This window comes from Penicillium longicatenatum, assembly GCF_028827895.1.
Source record: "Penicillium longicatenatum strain IBT 33135 chromosome Unknown contig_3_segment0_segment0, whole genome shotgun sequence".
In the NCBI taxonomy this organism is placed as follows: Eukaryota; Fungi; Ascomycota; class Eurotiomycetes; order Eurotiales; family Aspergillaceae; genus Penicillium; species Penicillium longicatenatum.
In genome coordinates, this window is record NW_026643121.1 from 2,653,345 (window position 1) to 2,677,872 (window position 24,528).

General features: G+C 51.7%; 10 protein-coding genes across 10 annotated transcripts; 8 read left to right on the forward strand and 2 right to left on the reverse strand.

Annotated features, from left to right (window-relative positions):
* Positions 1-536: 536 nt before the first annotated feature.
* Positions 537-788, forward strand: N7484_006359 (uncharacterized protein; the record flags this gene model as incomplete). Its single annotated transcript, XM_057116777.1, has 1 exon — positions 537-788. One exon carries the CDS (start codon positions 537-539, stop codon positions 786-788), a length of 252 nt encoding a protein of 83 aa, XP_056972660.1.
* A 63-nt stretch (positions 789-851) lies between these two features.
* N7484_006360 (DUF1593 domain-containing protein) lies at positions 852-2,423 on the forward strand (the record flags this gene model as incomplete). Its single annotated transcript, XM_057116778.1, has 2 exons — positions 852-1,160; positions 1,224-2,423. The coding sequence occupies 2 exons, from the start codon at positions 852-854 to the stop codon at positions 2,421-2,423; spliced, it is 1,509 nt and encodes a 502-aa protein (XP_056972661.1).
* Positions 2,424-2,548: 125 nt separating this feature from the next.
* Positions 2,549-4,293, reverse strand: N7484_006361 (sugar porter family MFS transporter; the record flags this gene model as incomplete). Its single annotated transcript, XM_057116779.1, has 4 exons — positions 2,549-3,661; positions 3,716-3,796; positions 3,949-4,061; positions 4,119-4,293. 4 exons carry the CDS (start codon positions 4,291-4,293, stop codon positions 2,549-2,551), a joined length of 1,482 nt encoding a protein of 493 aa, XP_056972662.1.
* A 1,558-nt stretch (positions 4,294-5,851) lies between these two features.
* On the forward strand, positions 5,852-9,104 carry N7484_006362 (putative C6 transcription factor (Mut3); the record flags this gene model as incomplete). Its single annotated transcript, XM_057116780.1, has 5 exons — positions 5,852-6,092; positions 6,160-6,907; positions 6,964-7,575; positions 7,635-8,019; positions 8,070-9,104. 5 exons carry the CDS (start codon positions 5,852-5,854, stop codon positions 9,102-9,104), a joined length of 3,021 nt encoding a protein of 1,006 aa, XP_056972663.1.
* A 536-nt stretch (positions 9,105-9,640) lies between these two features.
* Positions 9,641-10,667, forward strand: N7484_006363 (oxidoreductase, 2OG-Fe(II) oxygenase family; the record flags this gene model as incomplete). Its single annotated transcript, XM_057116781.1, has 2 exons — positions 9,641-9,978; positions 10,043-10,667. 2 exons carry the CDS (start codon positions 9,641-9,643, stop codon positions 10,665-10,667), a joined length of 963 nt encoding a protein of 320 aa, XP_056972664.1.
* Positions 10,668-11,711: 1,044 nt separating this feature from the next.
* Positions 11,712-13,838, forward strand: pacC (putative C2H2 transcription factor PacC; the record flags this gene model as incomplete). Its single annotated transcript, XM_057116782.1, has 2 exons — positions 11,712-12,074; positions 12,135-13,838. The coding sequence occupies exons 1-2, from the start codon at positions 11,847-11,849 to the stop codon at positions 13,836-13,838; spliced, it is 1,932 nt and encodes a 643-aa protein (XP_056972665.1). The 5' UTR covers positions 11,712-11,846.
* A 1,612-nt stretch (positions 13,839-15,450) lies between these two features.
* Positions 15,451-17,772, forward strand: N7484_006365 (putative forkhead transcription factor Fkh1/2; the record flags this gene model as incomplete). The annotated part of the gene is made up of 3 exons (XM_057116783.1): positions 15,451-15,564; positions 15,686-17,631; positions 17,706-17,772. The coding sequence occupies 3 exons, from the start codon at positions 15,451-15,453 to the stop codon at positions 17,770-17,772; spliced, it is 2,127 nt and encodes a 708-aa protein (XP_056972666.1).
* Positions 17,773-18,626: 854 nt separating this feature from the next.
* Positions 18,627-19,817, forward strand: N7484_006366 (putative transcription regulator PAB1642; the record flags this gene model as incomplete). Its single annotated transcript, XM_057116784.1, has 1 exon — positions 18,627-19,817. The coding sequence occupies one exon, from the start codon at positions 18,627-18,629 to the stop codon at positions 19,815-19,817; it is 1,191 nt and encodes a 396-aa protein (XP_056972667.1).
* A 553-nt stretch (positions 19,818-20,370) lies between these two features.
* On the forward strand, positions 20,371-22,423 carry N7484_006367 (putative PHD finger domain protein; the record flags this gene model as incomplete). The annotated part of the gene is made up of 2 exons (XM_057116785.1): positions 20,371-22,230; positions 22,283-22,423. The coding sequence occupies 2 exons, from the start codon at positions 20,371-20,373 to the stop codon at positions 22,421-22,423; spliced, it is 2,001 nt and encodes a 666-aa protein (XP_056972668.1).
* Positions 22,424-22,678: 255 nt separating this feature from the next.
* On the reverse strand, positions 22,679-24,118 carry N7484_006368 (Gfo/Idh/MocA family protein; the record flags this gene model as incomplete). The annotated part of the gene is made up of 5 exons (XM_057116786.1): positions 22,679-22,943; positions 22,994-23,084; positions 23,140-23,838; positions 23,887-24,049; positions 24,095-24,118. 5 exons carry the CDS (start codon positions 24,116-24,118, stop codon positions 22,679-22,681), a joined length of 1,242 nt encoding a protein of 413 aa, XP_056972669.1.
* Positions 24,119-24,528: the final 410 nt, after the last annotated feature.

A 24,528-nucleotide genomic window follows, 5' to 3' on the forward strand; every position in this document is an offset into this window, starting at 1 on the left:
TCTCCGATCGATACCCGCACGTCCTCGCCCCCATTCCCCTGCCGCTACCGTCCAAATTCTAAACGCAACCCATCGCATGCCTCTTGCTAACACCAGTAATCTAGCTTCGTCCTAGCAGCTGCCACGTCGACCTTGTGCAGTTTCTTTGGGTAATATCTGTAGACTGTAGCTATACGTAAGCATGTTTTCCCAATCAAGAGGAGTTTCACTATGTGTGTCTCCGCTCTTGCCAGGGTGCCTGGGCTTAAGCTTGGTGAGTGCCTAGTATGTAGGATGCAGCCTTGAAGGTCAGGTGACAGAATGGACCGAGGCTGCTTGACTTCTACTGCGGCTGACATTAGTGGCCAATCAGAGTATCTGCAGTGAAACGACCCTCCTTTTTGCATTTCGATTTATAGGGGCCTTAAGTCTGCAAGGTCTGCTGCCCAACTTTGCTGAGCCATGATTTTCATATCGTTTATTGATCCTTGTCCGTTGAGAGGAGATGGTTTACTGCCCCCATCCCCCATCTTCGCGGTCAGGCCCGCAACTCAAACATGTGGACCTCCCGAATCCAGCAAACTGCTTTCTGTCACAAGACCTATTCGACGCCAAAGTGGATCTCGAACTTTGACATTGATGGGCCAGCTAATGATCGGTACCTGGCGGTTGCAGTTACTAGTTCGAGAGTGCGTCGGCTGAACTCCGGCCTATCTGAATCCCCGCTTCTCCAATATGGGGCTGCGGGGGCTCGAGCTGCGGTTTTGGGAACATGTCACCGTACTCTGACCAAGAACCAAGTCAAATAAAGCCGGGCTCTCTCGTGGGGCGTTAATGTCAATTTCAATCGTACCAAAAAGCTGTAAACAATCATGGCGTCTCCCAGCCAACTCCAGACTTTCCCTTCTAAGCCGCGTGTGTTCATTTTGAGTGACATCTCCAATGAGCCTGATGATGCGGAGTCATTGGTTCGCTACCTTCTTTATTCCAATCAGTTTCGGACGGAAGGACTGGTCGCTTGTACGTCAACATGGATGAAGAATAAGGTCTGTCCGCAGGATATGCATAAGATCGTGGATGGGTATGAGAAAGTAGTCGACAACCTCAACGCCCACGTAAACCCGAATGACCCATATCCAACAGCGCAGTACCTGAGATCCATCATTAAGAAAGGTGCAGAGGTATCTATCTCCCAATCAAACCCCAAATCATTATCTATTCCCAGATCCTAACATTTATCGAAGACATACGGCATGAAAGCAGTTGGAAACAACATCCCCCTCAGCGACGGCGGCGAACTCCTCCTCCAATGCATCCTGAAACCAACAGAGGAACCCCTTTGGATCCTCTGCTGGGGCGGAACAAACGTCCTCGCCTCGGTCCTCCTCAAAATCCAAAACACAAATTCACCCGCAGACGCCCTGAAATTGCGTTCCAAATTGCGCATTTACGCCATTTCCGACCAAGATGACACCGGCACCTGGATCAGACACAATTATCCAGACCTTTTCTATATCTGCTCCGTGCACGGCTGGAATCAATACGGCATGGCAGCCTGGTGCGGGATATCTGGCGACAAATGGTACGGCTTTGACAAAGGCGGACCAGATCCAAGCAAGATCAGCAGGGAGTGGATCAAGGAGAATATTCAGATTGGACCGTTCGGTACAACGTACCCGGAATACATGTTTATCCCGGAAGGCGATACCCCGACTTTCTTGTATCTGATCCAGAATGGATTGGGTGTGCCCGAGCGACCGGAATATGGATCTTGGGGAGGACGGTATATTGCCACTGATGTTAGTGGTGAGGGTGTGGCTAATGGCCATTTCAGCGATACTACTGATGAAGTTATTGGACTTGATGGACATAAACATAAATCTAACCAGGCGACGATTTGGCGGTGGCGGGATGCCTTTCAGACTGATTTCGCGGCGCGAATGCAGTGGTCGCTTTCGGCTGATCGTGGCATGGCTAATCATCATCCTGTTGTTGTTTTGAATGGTAGCAAGGGGTCGGAACCGCTGTATTTTGAGTTGGAGGCTGGGTCGATGCTTCGGTTGGATGCGTCTGCGTCGTACGATCCTGATCCGAATGATCAGATCACTTTCAACTGGTATCAGTATCGTGATCCGAGTGCGACGCAGTGGTCTGTTCATATTGAGGTTAGTCTCTTGGAGATCAAGCCGGTCAATGAGGCTGGGAGCATTGTGGATGTTACGATTCCGCCGCCGGATAAGTGCTGTGTTGAGCTTATTAGTCGAGTTGCTGTGCCAAAGGGACAGGTGCTACATCTGGTTCTTGAAATGAAGGATAATGGGTCTCCTGCTCTTATTAGCTATCGCCGTGTTATCATTCAAACTACGAATGAGAAGTTACTAGGTGGTGGCGGTGGTGCGGACGCGATTGGAGACATGATGCGGGATTTGATTGCGAACACTTAAGAGTCAGAGGGCTCATTTCGGTGGTAGTAACCTTGGAAGATTTTATACGGACATTGCAGTTAGATTTCATTCAAGAATCAATACAATAAATAATAAAGAATCGTAAATTTGTTACATATCTAATCTTATACTTCCATCTTCTTACACCATAGCCGCGGTGATGTGTTGCTACCGCGACTGCTCCAGCTACTATTCGTAGGATGCATAGACAAAGGATCCATCCCCTTATGTTTGACATGTGATCGCGGTCGCACAATATCCGGGCTCGGTGCCTCGGGAATCACTTCCGGCTGTGGGACCCGAGTCTTATCCGTAAAGACATCCTCAACCTCTTCAAGGGAGTGGCCCACAGTCTCAGGGTAGCAAAGCCAAACAATAAACATAGCGGCCCAATTGAAAGCAACAAAGCAGTAAAAATACTTCGAGCCGAACTTCGTGAGCGCAATAGGCGAGCACTGCGCGAAGATCAAGTTCAGACTCCAATTCGTCGCTGTAGCTACAGAAGTTCCCCGAGCTCGAATGGCTGTAGGGAAAATCTCGGCCGGGTAGATCCATGATATCATGCCCAGGGCTGTGTAGAAGAGAGAGAAGACAAAGAACATGGCGATTGCAGCACGAAGTGCGCTCTTGTTAGCGTTGCTGTCGCTGAAATCGACATATCGCGCGAGTGTGGCCTCGACGCACATGGCTGCGCCCATACCCAACAGCGATGGGATAAGCAACTTCCGTCGACCAACTTTGTCGATGAATGCCATGAAAATCGTATTCCAGAGCTGCGCCAGCGCACCCCAGACACCGATGATCATGAGTGACATCGATGTAGAGAGACCTAAGGACTTATATAGGCGAGGTCCGTAATTTTGGATGACGTTTGCGCCAGATAGTTGCGTGAATGCTTGTAAGCCACAGGCTAAGAGAATCCGATATCGCCATTGCCGGGATAGTAAGAGCTGACGCCAGGAGCGGACGACGGCGGTTTGCTCGTAAGCGACACTCTCGCGAATCTGGACCAACTCTTCCTCAACGAGCTGACTATTGGTCGCGCTAAAGTTCAAATGGAGTTTAGTCAGTACCGACCGCCCGGCGGCTTCTTTTCCATGTTCGATGAGCCAGCGAGGCGACTCGGGAAGAAACCAGATCCCGCATGTTAAGATAATAGCTGGCGCTGTTTGTAACGAGAGAGGAAATCTCCAGGCGAAATCCCCACTATAGCGAGAACAACCATATCCGACCCATTGCTTCAAAAAATTTGTCAGTTAAGTATCACTACGACAAAGATGGAAGCCACTTACAGCCACCATGATTCCCAGGCCAATCATCCATTGCTGCATGCTCGCTAGCATACCACGAATCCGGGGTGGCGCAACCTCGCTCTGTGAAAAGTTAGTCAATGACGACAGCCTTGGCGTTATCTCGGGTGATTTGGGCCGACGAACGCAATATACGGGAATGGTTGCAGACATCAGACCGATAGCCAAGCCCGCGATGAATCGGCCAGCGATTAGCATCGCAACAGTGACCGCACCCCCTGAAGTGCAGCACCAAGTGTAGCAAGAAGACCTCCAAGGAAGATGACCATTCTGCGGCCTTTGAAATCAGAGATATAGGGCGCAAGCAAAGACCCCACGATTGCCCCTCCTAAGTGTCGCACATTAGAGATCTGACCCTTCGTTCGTCCAGTTCAGTGAACAATACCTGTATAAGAGGAGATAATTCCACCACTGGCCGCATCTGACAGACTAGGCGACCCAAATTTGATCAGGAAGGCATTCTGCTCTATGCTTGACGAGATCACCCCCGAGTCATAGCCAAACAGGAATGACCCCAGGGCCGCAAAAGCGCAACAGAGAGTGACTAGCACGTAAGCCATAATTCAACGCAGCTCAACTGCCATTTTCCCTTTGAAACAGGTAGCTAGATGGACAGGATATAAGAGTTGGATCAGCTCAGGTTTGGGGGCGCGTCGCAGAATGTGGTGATCCACACTGGGGAAGTGGGACGTGCCGAAGGGGGTCGATCGCGAAAATAAATCCTCCAACTTGCACTTTGGAACCTTGGAATGTCATGCAGGATGTGAGGGGATTACAATGAAAGTCTGTTGGACAGACAAGATGACACGGCTTCGCAATTATTCAATGGGTAATCTTCAAAAGATAGCGCAGTCCCCTGCAGGGCTGACAAGCTTAAACCTGAACTGAGTTTTTTTCCGCCGATCGCCAATCGTTCGAGACTCACGGGTCCCATGGCCCTGGTAGCTTCGTACCCACTCATGATTCGGTAGTTTCAGAGGTCCCGTTTGTTTAGGCATTCCCCCCCAGTCGCGTCACAGGGTTTTGTCATGGTCCCCTTTGCATGGCTGATCCCTTCATGACGAGATATCAAGGGCCAGGCTATTGATCTCTTGGCATCAATAAATATATATCACCTGCAACCCTCTTCGGAAACACATTAAGACTAATCATCAATCATTGGGTGCCGAGGCAACTATGATATAATCATCAGCGAAATCGCATTTCCCTCTGATTCTTGGCAGCACAATTTTATGCAGTGCTTGTTCCGTCCAGTGTTTACCAAGATCGATATTGAACGGATGCAGTCTCTGTAGAGGGTTTATGTTGGACTGATAAATATTGACGTTCGAAAATTACCGCAAACCTGCCAGGTTGCGTCGGCGTTCACTTCCCGAGGTCGGCGACTAAGCTATTGACCGAAGACCCCGTAGTATTCAGGAAAGACTTTCCGTACTTTTACCCCCGGCGTGCGGCAGTTCGATTTTGAATAGACCGGTGGAGTACATATGGAGTACTCCTGTTACTACGACTTGGATAGTTAAATAGTTCTCTTTGAAGATTCCGGCGGAACAATCCGCGGATCAAACTCTCAAGTAATTCGGCTTGTTGGAAGGCCCACCGAAGCGAACAGAGGCCGTGTCAAAAAGCCGCAGTGGAGTCGGAAAATTCTATCATCGGAGGGGAGGCCGATGCGAAAATGCCTCAATACAAAAACCCTGGAAATCCCCGCCCTGTCGGCGAGGTCGGCCTCGCGATTACCGGATGTCCGATAGTATCTGGTGACTAACGGCGAAATTGCTTGGAGGCCCTGAATGGTCAGGACTCAAAGCAAAGGACCAATCGTAGCCAGAATAGAACCAAGTACTCACGATCCCTCGTATTTGCGTGTCAGGCCAAGCTTTAGAGGAACATTCCACAGGTTCTCTCCACTTCACACCGCTTTCGGTCTGCAATTAATCATTTCATCATCGCTTACTCTCGAACTGATCTTCGTTATTCCGTTTGGAACTTTACTTTTCATTCGTCTAATTATTTCTTTAAATGTTCCGGCAAGGAGGGCGATCGAGAACCTGCTAAAGAGATCGCCCGCCAAGCTCTCCCTTACATGAATCACAGTTTCCCACTTTCTACACCACTATGGCGGCGACCACCGGGCCTCATTCTGGAGAGAATGAGGATGATCCCTCCATGATCGATGCCTATTTGCATGAGGATGACTTTTCGCCGCATGATACCTCCCCCGCAGATCATAAATCTAATCAGTCCTTACCGATGCAGAAGAGGCGACGAGTCGGTCGCGCCTGTGACGAATGCCGTAGAAAGAAGATCAAATGTGACGGGAAACAACCCTGCACTCACTGTACGGTCTATAGTTATGGTGCGAACCACTGAAATTCCATTTCCCTCTCACCCCTCTCCATTCTCACGTGGCTGACATTCCACAGAATGCACGTATGATCAGCCCTCCAACCGTCGTCGCAATCCAGCCCCGCAATACGTCGAAGCCCTCGAGGCCCGTATGCACAAGGCTGAAGCTCTTCTCCGATCCATTCTTCCTGATATCAATCTCGATGACCCACAGCTGGACGTACAAGCCACTGAGCAGCGCCTCATCGCTGCGCAGAAGGCGAAACAGCCGACCGGGCCACCCGCGCCGAAGCCACCCGCGGGGCCAGTCGAGCCAACCCCTGAGGGTGGGGACGAGTCACTGCTAGAGACCATGGTCGACAACTCTGGCTGTTTAGATCGCGATGACCAGGGTCACTGGGATTATCATGGCCATACGTCGGGCATCATCTTTGTCCGCCGTCTGCGCAAACAGCTCGGTGCCGCCGATATGCCTATCACACGAACGCACGGCCTTGCACAAACGCTCGAAAGCCCCAAATCGGTTTCAGATTCACCACAAGACTCGGCATTGCCCCCGACGCACGATCTGCCTCCCCGGGTGGTGGCACGACGCTTGTGTCACAATGCGCTCGATGACGCCTGCAGTTTGATGCGTTTCGTGCATGAGCCATCTTTCTTTGCTAGCCTCGAGCGCATTTATGACAAATCACCTGAACAATACACAAACGAAGAGAACTCATTTTTGCCGCTTCTGTTTATCGTTATGGCAGTAGGATGTTTGTTCTCGGACGACGGAGTGGGTACACTCGACGTAGCTGGGTACGAAGGTGCCATCGGTCAAGGGTGAGTTTCGCTTTGTCCCACATGGTATTACGAATAATAGCTGATCTACTTGTCAGATTCCAATTTTTCAAGGCTGGGCGGCAGCTTTTGGAGGTTACAGATTGCCGAGATCTGACTTCGTTGCAAGCTATTTGCTTCATGGTTCTATTCCTTCAATCCTCTGCCAAACTTAGTACGTGCTATTCATATGTGGGGATCGCGCTCCGCTCGGCACTACGATTGGGCTTGCACCGCAATGTAGTAGCGGACTTCAATCCGATTGAGCGAGAGCTGCGTAAGCGCATATTCTGGGTGGTACGGAAAATGGATGTCTATGTCAGCACGTTACTGGGTCTTCCGCAGATGCTGAGCGACGATGATATTGACCAAGAGCACCCCTTGGAAATTGACGGAGAGTTTATTACCGCAGAGGGGATCATGCAGATGCCCACAGATTATACCCCTCTAATGGCCGGTCCAAATGCACATACCCGCCTTTCCAACATTATCTTGAAGGTGGTAAAGTACATTTACCCGGTGAAAAACGCGCGTTATCGCTCCAAGTTTGATCAGCGATATATGGTCAGCCACTCTAAGATCCGCGAAATCGAGCGCGATCTTCAAAATTGGATGGAGGAACTGCCCCCAGCTCTCCGCCCCGGTACAGAGGTGTCCCCTCAGCTTGAAAGGTACGAAGCCCACACCCGCGTGCCATAACCAAGATAAAAATAGCTAACTATCTTGATAGGATTCGTCAGTTGCTCCGCATCAGCTATGCTCACGTGCAGATGGTCATGTACCGTCCATTCTTACACTACGTATCTGGTGGATCTCAAGCGCGTGGCGTCGACAAGCGTTCTTATGCCTGTGCTGCGGCTTGCGTCAGTGTGTCCCGCAACATCGTTCACATCACGACCGGGATGCACAAGAGGGGACTTCTTAATGGATCTTTCTGGTTCACCATGTACACAACCTATTTCGCCATCCTTTCCTTGATATTCTTCGTGGTTGAGAACCCTGATTCTCCCACGGCCAAAGATGGCGTTCTCAAGGATGCCATGGAGGGTAAAGCCACCCTGGCTGGCCTAGCCAAGAAAAGCCTGGCGGCGGACCGCTGCTCTCAGAGCTTGACTGTAAGTTTAGACGTGGTACGTTGCATGTCCTGTGCTAATTCAATTTGCAGTGCTTGTTCAAGACCTTGCCAGAGATGTTGAAGAATCGCCAGAGCTCCAAGACACCAGTGAATCTCAAGCGACCAGCGCCATCTAGCATTTCCGCAGAGCCAGAGCAGATCAAGGTTTCATCAGAGCAAACCACCTTGCCTCATCGCTCAAGCACATTCCCCACCCAGATGATGCAACAGTCTCCAATGTTGGACCCTTCCAGCCGTCGACAAAAGAGCCTGGATACCACCCAGGCCATGAACAATCGCCCTTCTGACAACGGTAACCAGTCGGCCTGGATGGCCTCCACTCCTGAGCTGTTGACAGAAACTATGGCCACACCGGAACCCATGACAACCACCTCGATGAACGCCTCGATGGCCAACCAAGAACCGTCGAGTATGGCGTGGTCGCAGCAGTTTACTAATCCGAGCAACCTTCCGGATCTCATGCCTATCATGTTCCCCTCCGACGACCCTTTCGCGTATCCCACTCAGCCCATGTCCACTCTGGAAGATGACCACTTCCGAAATGATCATTCAGGCATCTCTTCCGCCCAGTACCCATACGACTCAGCCTCAACAGGCATGGTGAACTCACCGAGTGACCCAAGTGTTACCACTCCAGGATTTGACTTTACGAACCTCCCCGGTTTTGGGACATCTGGGATCAAGTCATCAGTGCCCAGTCGCCTTCATGCTCCTCCACAATCATTGACATCGCCTCGCGTCCACTCTCCAATCTCCCAAAGCCATACCCCGACCGAGGCTCTAAGCAGTCCTGACCTGGTTTCCATTCCTAATCAGAACTTCGTTTGGCAAGGTTATAACTTCCAACCGACAAACGGGAACATCGCCCCTGATCAGCCTATGCAGCAAGAGCCGTCTACCAGTGGGGTCCCGGACTTCAACATGGGTCTTGATGAGAATAATATGGGCATGAACATGGATCTGGGCATCTCATTTGATGACCTGTTCGGGAACAACACCACCTGCCGCCCTGGTAACGGCGCAACCAACGATGAGTGGACCCAGTGGATGAATGCCGGGGTATAAACCAAACACCTGTGATTCTACGACGATATGCACTTACGAAGGAAAGCAAAAAAGAAAAATATGTTTATACCTGGTCGGCGTTGCGTAGTTATCGGCGTGCTTGTTCTTTTCTTACATACAGGTCATTTGTGACGTACAGGACTAGTTATGCGATTGACCTAGCAATCGCAATAAATGAATAGTAATGTTTTTCACATATCCCCGTGATTTTCTAGATGATTACCCCATAGACCTTCAATGCCTGGAACGGTTTAGCCCGGATCATCTCCAGACCCACTTCAATGATCCTCGCATGCCGGAATCACCCCATCGACACTGACAACTTCTCCCCACTCAACATGGCTTTGCCAACCGACAACCTATCAATTAGGACCTCCTATCACACCATCCTTAGCAATTGAGCATATCGACCACCAATTCTTGGCTGGAGTCTTCCGCACCCACGCGCACCGGTCGCATGAGCTCTCCGGAAGCTCCGTCAATCCGCTATATTAAATAATATTCATTCATTTATTCCGATCCATCCATCCGCAAGAATGTCCCTCCCAAAACTCTCCAACATCGTCACATGGTCTCTGTACTTCATCCCAATATACATTTTTATCCTCTCTCCGCTCCTACAAACATTCTTCGGCCCCAGCACCACGCACTCCGAGAATGAGAACGTGAACATATTCGACTGGGACAGATCAGACACAATTCCAGCCCCAAATCTCCGAGACGACAGCTTCATTAGCCCAGAGGATGGCGTCCCAACAACCTGCCCCGGCGAACCAGCCGGATACAAAGTACACTTGCTTTCACGCGCACCCCTCATTCTTTACCTTGAGAATTTCCTCAGCGACGACGAAGCGGATCATCTAGTGGATATCAGGTAGGCTACCTAGAGGCTGTACCCATCGGAAGCGAAAGCGCAATGCGTAGCTAATCGTCATTAGTGTGGACAAATATAAACCCTCCATCGTCTACAACGGCAAGACAGAAAAGGTCGATCCGAGCAAACGCCTTTCAGACCGCGCCCTCCTCGACCGCGACGACACAGTCCGCTGTCTCGAAGATCGCGCCCGCGCATTCCAAGGCTGGCGTCCACACCTATACATCGAACGCATGTGGGCCCAACGGTATAACGCCTCAGGACACTACCGGCATCATTACGATTGGACCGGAACACTCGCACGTGGTGGAGACCGATTGAGCACGTTCATGGTATATCTGGGTGCTGATTGTGAAGGTGGGGGGACGAATTTTCCACGGTTGACGATGCCGCCTGGGAAGGAGTGGTGTCGATTTTTGGAGTGCGAGGAGAATGGGGAGGCCGAGGCCGAGGTTCAGGGGGATCTAGATTCGGACTCGGACCAGAATTTGGGTGAAATTCCGAAGCAGAAACCTGGGATCACATTTAAGCCTATCAAGGGGAATGCGATCTTTTGGGAGAATCTAAGACCGGATGGGACTGGGTATCCTGAGACTTGGCATGCTGCTTACCCTGTCACGTCGGGGACGAAAGTGGGATTGAATATTTGGAGTTGGTATCAGCCACCTATGCGGGCGCGTCGGGGGTGAGGTACATTTTGGAGTGTACCTATCAAACCCATTTTCTGGTGAGGATTGGGCATTTGGTTCGAGGCGTCTGGGATCTCTTCATGGAATGCTTGGAGCCTCCGCGTTGCACTGGTGTTACTTGTAACGCCTGCATTTGTTCTACCGGGTGGTTGTTGTATATGGCGTCAATTGACATATAGCGTGTAACATAAGTCTATACATAGATTCTGTTTGAACGATGCAGTGGTTTCCATAATCCCCGGGATGTGGGATGCGCTCTTCCCCGGCTCTCCACCCCGTGGGTACAGAACAAATGGTACAGATCACAGTGGGGAAACCCTTGGAAACAGGCAACTACATTCAGCAGGAGACAAGGGATGCCAAGTGCCACTTGCGCCGAGACATAGATTGGGGGTTCGGAGCGGGAATTGGCAAAGAGGAAAACCTTGGCTGCCAAGAATGTGTCGCCATGGCTGACGACGCTTGGCGCCTCCAATTATTCCGTTGCCACTGAGCAGATTAGGGGCACTGGGATAAATCCTCCGTGGACCCGAGGCTTCTTTCGCGTACTGAGTGAATTGGTTCATTGGCTCGCGGGTTGTTGGTTGTGATTTGGTAATTTGGGAATTGGGGAAGTTTTAGTCTTGCGCTTGGCCCGATTAGGCCGATAGACCGGGTCCATGAGCGCGAGGGCTGACTTTTGGCTGATTCCTACAGTGGCATGCTCAGCGATTACAGCGTGAAATTCCTGGTCCAAAGTCCACGAGATCTCTCGACTGTACAGGACGCTCACGCCATTCAACTGTGAGAAATGCACAGCCCCTCGGACTTCCTTTTTCCTCGAACGTGCACCAACCAGAAACTCTTGGTAGCCCCGCAATAACTCTTGGCCCGTTGTCCGTGCTTGTCCCTTTCTTGTCCCGCCCCGGTAAAAAAGACTCTGGGCAAAGGCTCGGCTTATTAGCCCCCTTCTTACGCGCTTTCCCATCCCACTTCTTCCTTTTCATTCCCCCTGTTGGTTTCTTTTGGACACGTTGGTCGAACTTATATCAAAATATACCCTGTGTGACCTGGTTCTTGTTGGTGGCCAGATTACATATTCCGGTGTTCTTCGCCCCCTCTTTTTTCTTGGTTCATTTTTGATAAACGTTGTGCCTGGGCATCCCGCCAGCACGACAAGAATCCCCGTTTCTTGGCATCATGACGGAGAACAATATCCCCCCAACTTCAACACCTCAACTGGCGCCGTCGGCGCCCGTTGACCAGACACACTCTGTGGCGCAAGTCACCACGACTCCGACCGCCTCGGTCACGGCGACCGCCGCGGCCGCCACCGCCGCCATCAACAACTCCATGAATGGCGGCGAGCAGCTGCCTTGTCAATGGGTGGGCTGCACGGAGAAGAGTCCTACTGCTGAAGCACTCTATGTAAGCTGATCGCAAATCCGGTGTGGGCACGGGAATACTAATCAGCGATTGTTTGATCAGGAGCACGTCTGTGAGCGCCATGTCGGTCGCAAAAGCACAAACAACTTGAATTTGACCTGCCAGTGGGGTTCTTGCAACACCACTACGGTGAAGCGCGACCACATTACCTCGCACATTCGAGTTCATGTGCCCCTGAAGCCGCACAAGTGCGATTTCTGCGGCAAGGCCTTCAAGCGTCCTCAGGATCTGAAGAAGCATGTCAAGACCCACGCGGATGACTCCGAAATCCGGTCGCCTGAGCCTGGGCTGAAGCACCACCACCACCCGGATATGATGTTCCCTCAGAACCCCAAGGGCTATGCGGCTGCTACTCATTACTTCGAGGGTCCCATGAACGGTGTCCCGAACCAGGCCTATACTCACGGCGCTCCCCAGTACTACCAGACACACCCGGCACCACCCCCACCTGCCAACCCTCATTCCTACGGCAATGTATATTACGCCCTCAGCCAGGGCCACGATGGAGCCCCCTCTTATGACCGCAAGCGCGGATACGATGCGCTGAACGAGTTCTTTGGAGATCTCAAGCGCCGCCAATTTGACCCTAACTCTTATGCCGCTGTTGGCCAACGGCTGTTGGGTCTACAGGCCCTCCAGCTCCCGATTCTGAACGGACCCGTGCCCGAGTATCAGCCCATGCCCGCTGGCGTTGCTGTGAGTGGAGGCGGTGGATATAGCCCTGGTGGCTCTCAGGCGCCTGCCTACCACCTGCCTCCGATGTCCAACGTTCGCACCAAGAACGATCTCATCAACATTGATCAATTCCTGGAGCAGATGCAGAACACTATCTACGAGAGTGATGAGAACGTGGCTGCTGCTGGTGTTGCCCAGCCCGGTGCCCACTACGTACAGCCTGGCATGCACTACCGCGCCACCCACTCCCCGCCAAGCCAGCTCCCTCCTAGCCATGTCACAGCCACCACCTCCGCTCCCATGATGCAGGCACACTCTCCATCTGTCGGCACTCCGGCACTGACTCCTCCCTCCAGCGCACAGTCGTACACTTCCAACCGCTCTCCCATCTCCATGCACAACCACCGCGTCTCTCCGCCCCATGAGAGTGGCGCCGGCATGTATCCTCGTCTCCCGTCTGCTAGCATGCCTGACAGCATGGGTGCTGGCTACCCCACTTCTTCTGGCGCCGCTCCCCCATCTACTCTCGGGGCTTTTGACAACGATGACCGCCGTCGTTACACTGGAGGTACTCTGCAGCGTGCGCGCCCAGCGGAGCGCCAAGTTGATGACAGCCGGATGGATACTGCGCAAGATAGTAAGGCAGATGGCGAACGTACCCCGACCAAGGAGCGCATGGACATCTCACAGAGTCTGATTGACCCTGCTCTATCCAGCACTTCTTCCGACCCTGATCAGGAAGCTGCGCAGCGGACTGCCCAGGCTGCTACTGAGGTGGCTGAGCGCGATGTCAATGTTGCTTGGGTGGAGAAGGTCCGCTTGCTTGAGAACCTCCGACGCCTAGTCTCCGAGCTCCTGGAGGCTGGTCAGTTTAACCCTGACTCTGGGCGTGAGTCCGGGTCTCCCACCCTTGATGGGGCTATGGAGGGCATTGAGATTGCTAGTGCACGTGCGTCCTCCGAGCCCGCCAAGGAGGAAACCAAAACTGAGCCTGTGGAGACTGTCTCCTACCCGACCCTCCGTGGGCTGGACGAAGACGGAGACGCTAAGATGCCCGGTGACGATGCATAGGGAACACCAAAATTGGATTGACCCCATTGGCCTTTCTCATCTAATGCCGTTACGACTATTTGTTTAAGTTCCATTCTACCCGTCTATTTCCTTTACTTATTTATTTTCCTTTGTGAGCACGGCCCTGGAGCCCTTTCCTTCACCCTTCTCATCGGTGTACCATGCCTGTTTTATATTGACTCTGTCTCCTCTCCCTTCTTTTTTTTGTTTTCTTTTCGCCTTGATTGTGTCCCTGGATCGCCAGACTCAAGCCTCTCATCTGTAGCAATAAAACTACACGCTGTTTATTTACGGCTTTTCACATTGTTTGCATCCGATGATCTCATAGAGTAGTGTAACCAAGTCCAGAGCTAAGCCCGAACGAGATCGTCCTTTGGCATTAAGGTTACATGATTAGTGTTTTGTGCAGATTTGGCATAGTCCCCCGGATTTGGCGATGCGAACCCCGATCGACATGTCAAGTCCAAAAGAGGCATGGCAACATTCCAACGGGTGAAACTAAACTGCATCCGGGGCCCTGTGACGCAAACGATCGAGGCCACCCCCAGGTAACAGAGTGTTAGTGAGCCCTGCAAGGATGTCTTGTTTCAATGATAAGGAGTACAATTGTTATAGAATACCAGTGGCTTGCATTAATGAAGTTGATAAATTTTGAATATGATACCAAGATACCCACGGTGGATCTAGGGGTCCAAGGAACGATGAGTTCAATCATACCTTAATAACTTCCAAGGCAGCCCCTCATCCAACGTAGGATATCACCTTGAACCGATCATTCTGTAACTGCACTCGGAAACGTCGTGGATCCCACGCTGAGCACGTAATGTGTATGTAATGGTATTACCCGATAAGCCCCGCTCCCACTCTGCTGATCAATGTGTATTATACACGGGCGTGACCAGACTCCACCACTGTTTACGGCCAAACGCACTTGATTCCATCTTCTTCTGTTTCTTTATTTCTTTGGAATACATTGAACTTCCTGTTTCTTCTTCTTTTCTCTTTCTTTTCTCTCCTCTTTCTCATAGGCGTTTTTACGAAAATTTGAAGAATTGAAAAACAAGTTCACACGCTCCCCACGCGACAAGGCGGTCACCCCAAACAGACGCCATCGCGTCGATCGTAGGGATTATCGATAACCAACATCCCCAGCCACTTCAATTTACACTTCAACGCTCTCCACTGTTGTGTGATTTTGGTTTGGGTACGGAGCTTTGGGGTTTTGTTATATTTTTTTTTTCCTTCTTCTTCTTCTTCTACTTCCGCACTTTTTTTTTTTGCGGTGGCAAACTCCGACTCAATCGGGTGGTTCAGACGGACTCATTTCTCTGGTTCTACCTGTCTGAAGGTGTCTCCGAAACTGGGGCGCTGAAATCCGGATCCAGACTTGGTCTGTTGTGTTTTTTATTTTCCCTTGATCTGGGATCTTGCCTCTGAACTTCATCTGTTGCCCCGCTTATATTTGCGGAGTATTCGAACTTCCAAACCGCTACATTGCCCACATTCTTGAAAATTCCGAAACCTGTCACGGCCACCATTCCGCTGATTTGTGGAGTCCTGGTTTAAAAGGAAAAAAGACCCTTCACCTATTATCCCCCGAGAAGCGATAGAGATGCCGTTGTCGAATCGTCGGCGTGCGCGCCGGAAGGAGATTCAACTTCAGGAAACATCCGATGCAGAGGCACCGGACTCATCGCCTAGTCGTCCGTCTGCGAAGAAGCGCAAGGTGAGTTCCGATAACAGTGGCGATAGGATCCGTCGGTCCGAGACCGAATTCTCCAAGACAAACTGTTAAAGAAAAGAGAAAAAATCCCACTCGCTGACATGATGTTTGTCTAAATGAATAGGTTGATCGCCGCGCCTCACCTTCTCGAACTGCCATCAAAGCGGCACCCGAATCCGACGATGACGAAGACTCCGCTGGCGATCATGATCCGTCAACCCATCAGGATGTGGTCGACCTGGTGATCTCATACCTAAACACCCCGCGCGAAGAACTGCGCGTCACGCGCGATTACTCCAACAACAAGAACGAAAACAAACAGAGTATTCAAGCCTATGCGAAAATCGCCGGCCGCGACTGGACCTATTACGTCAAATCACTGCATGTCAACATCGGTCGCGAGCCGGACCGCGAGCAACATCCCACTGAACAGTCCAGTCCGGTCACCATTGCCGCTCGTTCGCTCCCGGATGTCGATGTGGATTTAGGTCCGAGCAAATTCGTGTCGCGGCTTCATGCGGAGATCTTCTATGATGGGAAACAGGCGCCGGCCTGGCATATTCGGGTGAATGGTCGCAATGGTGTTCGTCACAACAACGCGATTCTCAAGCGGGGAGTCGATGCGGTTTTGAAGTGTGGCGATATCATTGAAGTTGCCAATACACAGATGATGTTTGTGACGCCGGGTGATGTCCCCAACATTTACCCTCCCTTTATCGAGCGCGCGCAGCGCATTGCGAGTGGCCTTGAGCCGGATCCGGCTTCCGTGGCTTGGGATGCGTCGCAGCACTCTCACCCCCAAGCCTCACAGGCAACCGAGTCAGCCCGTCCTTCTTCATCTGGTGGGCCTTCATTGGCGCCTGCGCCGAACTTCCTCAAGCGCCAGGTTACGCCGCCTCCCCGGTCCCCGGATACGGCGGGCGCGCGGACGGTCAAGCAGTCTCCGCTTTACAACCGAGGTATGATGATGGAGAGTACCGAAGAGATCGATTACAGTCTAGATGCGGCCAAGGATCTCAAGCCGCCGTACAGTTATGCCTCATTGATCGCGCAGGCTATCTTCTCTAGCGAGGAGGAGAAGCTTACTCTCAATAGCATTTACAATTGGATCATGGACCGATATGCTTTCTATCGACACTCCCAGAGCGGTTGGCAAAATTCCATTCGTCACAACCTTTCATTGAACAAGGCTTTCCAGAAAGTTCCTCGTCGTACTGATGAGCCGGGCAAGGGAATGAAATGGCAGATTGCCGCAGAATATCGTGACGAGTACCGAAAGAAACAAGCACGAAAGGGTAACCAGTCATCGGCCCCGTCATCGCCAGCAACCAAAGAGCCTCCTTCATCAGCCCGTGCCGCTCATATCCCCTCAATCGACACTTCATTCCCCGCCACAGCTAAAAAGTCCCCACCCGTCTCATCCCCGGGCTTCAGCTCATTCTCCGTCGCGCCTGTAGAGGCCTTCACTCCAGAGCGTGGTTCTCGCGCTGGCCGTGGTCTCGGCTCCGACCACCCATTGCGCCACATGAACCCGCAAGGCTACGAGGAACCATCACCTCTACCGGCTCGCACACGTAATAGTACATCAACGCAGGCGCCCAACACAAATAACAACCTCAGCCAAGCATACGGACTCTCGGACAATGTAGCCGGGTCCCCACCAGTGCTCTCTTCATCATACTACGATGACGGCCCTTCATCAATGATCACACCCGCCCCTCAACGACAACAACCCCGCCTTCCTCCCCCAAGCACAGCACAGATTCCCTCAAAGTTCATGCCCATGAGCTCACCCGCTCAGTTCTGGAAGTTTGCCGATATTGGCAGTACACCCGCACGCCCGGTTCCGGATATGAGTCCGCTGAAGGGCGAGCCCGAGGATCGGATCATTGGCGGGTTTCCGAGTAGCAGCCCGCCTCCCCCGAACCTGGCTAGTCCCAGCAAGCCGGGTACGTCGAATGGACTCGGTTCTAGCAGGACATTGCCACCGCTGCAATCTGATGCTGGGGATATGGGTCCGGCACGGAAAGAAGAGGAGGAAGAGGATGATAATGGCTTTGATCTTGCTCGGTAAGTTATCATTCCCTTGTCTTTGATTGGATCCATCAGCAACCCTTTAAACGAAAGTCGCTAACACGTTTTAGTGGATTCCAACCTATCGGTTCATACCACCGACAGTTGAGCAATGCCGCACGCGCCACAGCAACCTAGCCTCCCCTACCGTTCTCATCATGTATAACATGTTCCCCAGATTGTATGTTACTTGTTACGTGTTTTGCTTTTGTTTTGGTCCGCATAACTGGTGTTGGAGGGCTTGATTCATTCATCTTCACTGGTCTGGCTTTCTGTGTTTTCTGTGTTTCTTACTTACAGTAGCCCGGTGCTGAGTTTGGTGTTGGTGTTTCTTATTTTGTCTGGTGTTGGGCATTGTTGTTTTCGCGGGTTACTGCTTTGCTTTTGTTTATGTCAAGTCGAGGCCGAATGGCTCTGTAAGTACGGAGAGTTATAAATGTATGATATCGACATACAATATGTGATGTGTAACGTCATTTTCCTTGTAGTGTGTAGACGTTTTTGAAGTAGTACGCCGGAGGTTGCTGGGATAAATATCATGTACGGAGTACGTAAAGACAAGCGGCCTTATTTCCCAACCTGTATAGCATTATTTTGCTTTCCTGACCGATGTACTTTTTATATATCATCAAGTGGTTGATTCCAATGTTGATGGGTGCAGTACTTGTATAGAGCTGGCTACCGGGGTAGGCCTTTGTTCTCAACAGTGACCATCGCACGTCTCTAGGTATAGAAAAATCCTCGAAGGCAATTGATCAAAAGACTAGCTTCCTGGCCGACATATCTCCGACAAGTATATATCCACTCAGATATGTACTAGTATCTAGGGGTACATTAAAGCTAAATTAAAGGATCGCACTGCTGACGCCATAACCACATCAGCCCCACTCCAGCTCCGATCTCAGGCCCTGAATTACCCCATTGCCCCTCCAAAAAATTACTAGTGTATCAAAAACATCCTCACTCCTCCACCCAATTGACCAAAAGCCAAAATGTCAAGCCAAGGCCCCCTAACAACTTGGCTCCTCCAAAGCTCCCCCGAATCACTCACCAGAGCAACAACCCATCCCTTCCTCGCCGCCGCCGGCCGCGGAACCCTCCCAAAATCAATCCTCTCCCAATGGCTCTCCCAAGACAGACTGTACGCCCAATCCTACATTCGCTTTATGGGCCAGCTCCTATCAAAGATCCGTCTGGATGCCCGCGCCTCAAACCCAAATGCCGTTGTGGCTTCAACAGCGGACCAACAAGCCGTTAGTATCATCATCGATGCCCTCGTGAACATACGTACAGAACTCCGCTTCTTCGAAACCACAGCCCGCGAATACGGCCTTGACCTTTCTGCCATCTCGGCCGATGAAGGCGGACCAGGTTTGGCCGGGAACGGATCCGGATGCATAACCACCTCAGCTGCGATTTCGACTACAGGCTCGGGATCTTGTCCGGGGTTCACCGGTGCTGCGGGTCCACAGGGTGGGAAGGTGATTGGCAGTAGCAAAACTGGCGGATACGGGGTAAGCAAAGACGAAGCTGATCCGCCCCTTTCGACTATCGAGTCTGGAGAACTTGATTCGGGCGAAAGTGTCCGCCACCGTCTTTGTGCGTCTCAGGGTGAATGTCAGATGCAGGGTGGGGAGGCATGCCAACCCCCTTCGTCGGCGAATTGTGCCAATGCCAAGGATAAGAGTGCCGTTGTTTTTACGTCTGAAGGAGAACCTGTTATGCCTTCTGGTGGTGGCCGTCCGCCTTCTACAGCGCCGGTGGAACATGGTGGACCTGTTTTCTTTGCTGCGACGAGAATTACGCGGGCATATATTGATATGTTTATGTCTGCGGGTAGTTCAGGTGTTCCTCTTATTGAGGGGTTGACTGTGCTTTGGGCGACTGAGGTTTGTTATTTGCGGGCTTGGAAGTATGCTGCGGCTTTTTTGAAGGTGAGATTGGAGAAGGAGGATGGGTCGGCATCTGCTGATGCTGATGGGGGTGCGTTGAGAGAGAAATTTATTCCTAATTGGTCAAGTGATGAGTTTGAGGCTTTTGTTGATGGGATCGGGGAGGTCTTGAATGTTTTGGCTAGTCAGTGTAAGGGGGCTGAGGAGTGTGAGATGATGCGTGGACGGTGTTTGGAGTGGTGGAGGCAAGTTGTTTGGTTGGAGGAACGGTTTTGGCCTGTAATGGAGTAAGTAGGGAATATCTGGATCGGGTGGTCTCTATCGATGATTTTATCTCCACTGCGATTCTCCTTTACCTGGTGAGCATCCATGGATTGGAGTATATGCACCTGATGGTAGCAGAGGACGGTGATCGTTCTCTTTACGTCGCGTTGAATTAATTGTTGAGAATATGTATTCAGGTTTGCCGATCATGATTGAACATGTGTGAATAGCACCAAAGATTCCGCCTCAATTTTGAGATCTAGAATCTCTCAAGACTGTCGCAATCCTCATGTTATGAGTATTCAATGGAGGTCGGTAGTAAGTTCAAAGTCAATATCGGTTTATAGATCAACTGCCAAGTCTCGCTTACCTAATCACAAACAAACAGGCTCCACCCGTGGACCTTCCGGACCCCAGTTTGAATGGCACATGCAGGAGCTTGAGCTGACCTCGCCTCTGGGACTCCACGGATTTCTGGCGCGCCTCAGTCGCCCCGACAATTTGCTTCCATCCAAAGATATCTCACTTACACTGTGTTTTTTCTTCATTGTCCTGAGAATCGCGTCCCTCATCCGCAAGGATGCCCATGACCGATGAGACCGACCACAGTGGCGGGGTCATCTTAGATGGCCCCTTCGACCCTGACGCGCAAGCAACTGTGACGGATTACATCGACTATACGGAATACCTTCCAGCCGATCTTATGCGCTCCCTCACCCTTATCCACGGTCTCGATGAACGCTACCTCGACTCCGCGCAAGAAGTACACAACCTGACCAAGACCTACGGTCAGCTCCCCGACCTTCCCCCCAGTGAGCGCCCAAGCGCGATTTCGCTGCGCCGAGATGTCTCACACCAACTGAACCGTGCCATTAATGCCCGCGAATCCGCCTACGCGGAGGCCTGCCGCCTATACGATGTTGTAGATCGCCACTTTGACCGCTTGAGCTGCATTCGCCAGAAGTTAGAGACACTCCCACGACCCCCTTCAGTGGAACCGTCACCACCGCCGGAACCGACCCCAAAGCGTGTGCGCAAGGACAAGAAGTCGGGTGCTCCGCGTATTACCCTGCGCTTGGATAACCGGGATAATCGCAAGAAGAGCGGAACACAGAAGTCCAGATCGCGACGTGTGGGCATTGCGGAACAATTTGCAGACTTCAATCCGGACTCTCCGATCGCTAGTACTGAACAGTCTGATGCGGATGCTGAATTGCCGATTGTTCCTAAATCAAGACCTCCGAAGAAGGAGAAGCCACGACGCCCTAGCTCAGGGGCAGGGATTTCAACAAGCAATGCGCTTGCGCTGCTTAAACCCCCACCCCCAGATGCGAAGCCAGGCAGTCCAGATGCACCATGGTTGCGACTTACGGAGTATGAAATGACCAGGCTGCGGAAAAAGATGAAGAAGAATGCCATGTGGCAGCCAAGCGAGGTCATGATACACCGTGAGTTAGCCCTTGCAGGTCGTGGGTGGGAAGCGTACCTGGCGGCCAAACTCTTGGCGGCAGAGACCGGTGCAGAGTTTCTGGACTGTGATAACATCGCAGCAACCCATGGCGGTGAAAAGCCGAAAGATATGGAAGAAACCAAGCTGAGCAATCGAGGCATGAAACTGAACGAAGCAAAGAAGCTCAAGCGGGAGTTGTTAGCACGAGAAGCGGCAGCTAATGGTGGGGAAATAGCTCTCCCAACTAAACCATCAGTCCCTGCCCAGGGGACTCCCGCTAACCGATCATCCCGGAAGAGAAAACGGGAGGTTGCAGTTGAGGATGATGTCTTGGACCTGGTTCTAGAACCCGTCTCTGCGACACCAGTCCCAGCACAATCGTCCAAATCACGCCGTAAATCTGACCGAGGAGCTGCCAGCAGCGGATCAGCAGATGCTGCCAATGCCCCTGTACCTGAAATTGCAACCCAAGGACCTGCCGAAGTAAAGATATCGCCACCATTGCCATCGCCCACTGGATCCAAGCGTTCTGCCAAATCGGTCGTTCAACCAGCCGCCACACCCACTCCGCCGGTTACTAGACCATCCTCTCGACGCTCCGCAGCCGCGGCAACAAGTGAGCCTAGAGGCTTGCAAGGAACCTTCCCAATTCCCATCGCCGGCGGGCGAGACTTACGGATTAAAAGCGCAACCCCTGCACGGAAGACCCCGGTTCGAGAGACGTCTCACGCACCCAGCGTTCCTGCTCCAGCTCGCCGACGCAAACGTCCGGCTCCGGGCCCAGTTTCATCTGGCCAGGACGGAGGTGCGGCTGTTAGTTACGGCCGTCGCAAGGCGAAACCGAGCAAGAAGCGCATCAGTATCCCCAACTCCCAGGACGTCCGGGTTGATGAGGATGGAGTCCTTGAAGAGATTAATGCCAACGAACCACGTTACTGTCTTTGTGGGGATGTGAGCTTTGGAACGATGATTTGCTGTGAGAACCAAGATGTAAGTTTATACCCTCAAAAGTATTCTGGTTCAATGTATTAATTTCTGCCAGTGTGATCGTGAATGGTTCCACCTTGACTGTATTGGCCTCTCCGAGGTCCCTTCGCGCACGGCCAAATGGTACTGCCCAGAGTGCCGTGTCAAGTTTAGCAAGGGCTCAGATGGTATTGTGAAGGGTGGTTCGCGGCGCTGAAGTTTTTGAGTGAAGTTTCTAGCATGATACCACACGACGTTGCGTCAATTTTGATTTTCTATGTTTTTGTGTTCTGGCGTGAAATTGAGTTCGGAGTTCAGGGGAATCGGGCATTCCTCAAGCAAGGGTTTATCGATAGCGAATTTGACTACGTTTCTTAATTTTTTCCTTGGATTATTTTCCTTGATACCTGTTACAAATTTTGTTCATTCATTTGATGCATATTTAATTCACATGTGCATATTTACGACCAATTCACTTGAGTTCCCACTTGTCTCCCTCAGACACAATCTCCACGGGCCGGCGCTCATCCAGTGACTTGCGGCCTGCATCGAGAATAGCTGTAGTAGCAATTGTGTTCTTCAGGGTAGGCAGGGGGCGCGCATCGAGCTGGTCGAGTGTCACGCGGCCTTCGTTCAGAGCTGTGACAGCATCAATAAACTTCTCGAAGCTGACATAGCCGTAGCCGGTCTGGCCGCCGAAGTTTCCTTCCTCGTCGGGAGCGTAGCGCATGTAGAAGCTAGAAAAAGTCAGCGATATTGCGGTAATTGGTGCAGAAATCCAACTCACGGGTTCACCCAGATCAAACCCTGGTCATCGGTGGTCACATCGTAGCTACGCTTAGCCTGGTTCACACGGATCTCGCCATTGGCAGCCATGTCTAGAAGAATCTTTAGTATACCGCACACAAGCCAGTCAAAACCAAGGAAACTCACAGTGGAAGTACTGGTTAGAATGCACACCCGCATTCTGCGGCGCAGTCCAACTAGCAGTGTAAACACCCGTAGCAATCTTCGCCGGGTTATCACGACGCCGCCACTCAACAAGCAACGTAATGGTATCCTCAGTCTCAGGCACACAGCCTAGCGCCTCAGCCGTACCCTGCGAAGCCGTAGCCGTAACTCTCACAGGTTTGTAATCCGGCACCATACTCTCGTTGATATCAATATGGTGCGAATTCAGGTAGTAGGAGATATCCGACTCGCGGCCCGCCCACGCCTTGAAAGTCTCCAACTGACTCTTCGGCTGACTCATATAGCTGTAAAAGTAGTTGAAGTCACCCAACGTACGGGCCTTAGCCCGAGCATCAGAGTACGCGGGATCAAACCGCTTGTGGTGCTCGATGAAAACGAAAACGCCGTGTTTGCGGGCTGCGTCCACCAGCGCGAGGTGGTCTTCCAGACGCTGGGTTGCGGGCTTGGTGATCATAACGTGGATGCCGCGCTCGATGGCATAGAGAGCGATTGGGAAGTGGGTGGGATCGGGGGTGAAGATTGTGATTGCGGAGCCGCGGGGGAGCGCGTCGATGGCTGTCTTGTAGGCGTCTGGATCTGTTGTGTCGTCTGACGGGTATGAGGCGAAAGATGTGTCGAGGCCATTGTAAACTTGGCAGATGTTGCGGTGCAGGTGGTCGCCTTTTACCCGTTAGATTGTGTTTCTAAGCTTCTAGCTTCTTTACTTACGGATTCCGGGGAACTTCTTGCCGGACACGCCGACCATGCTTAGGTCGGCTACTTTGCCTCGGCGGCGCAGGTCGAAGAGAGTCAGGCCAACTACGCCGACTTTCTTGTCGGAGCCAGAGGCACCACCGCCGACGAAGCCGGTGGTGTACTCGCCGGTACCAACCTGGAATGATTAGCTTGTGCTGGATGGCGGGGCAATTGTTCTTACCATCAATACGTTAGGAGGAGCCATAGTTGTTTCTTAGTAGAGGATTGGAGGATATTAGGAGAGGGTTAGGAGGAGTAAATAGGAATAGAAATAGAAAATTGGGACCGGGGTGTTACGTCGCTGGACATAATTCTTCCGGCGTTTGAATCGCACGTCAATAGCCGATGTCATATCTTATCGTGAGCCGACGAGCTCGACACGCTCGATACTCGCTGTATGTGCTTGCGAATTGTATTGATTCCTATGTGAGATGAAAGCTACGAGCCCATTGTCCCTTTAAGTCTATGTAATTATCTTGTTCTTCGGCATTTCAGTGTGATTCATGTTGCGCGACAGTAATTTCGCATTCTGGGAACCCCTCCTCCACGATGTCCCCCACATTTCCTTCAATGACCATGATTGGTGGAATGGAATTCTCCGCCATACACAGTGCA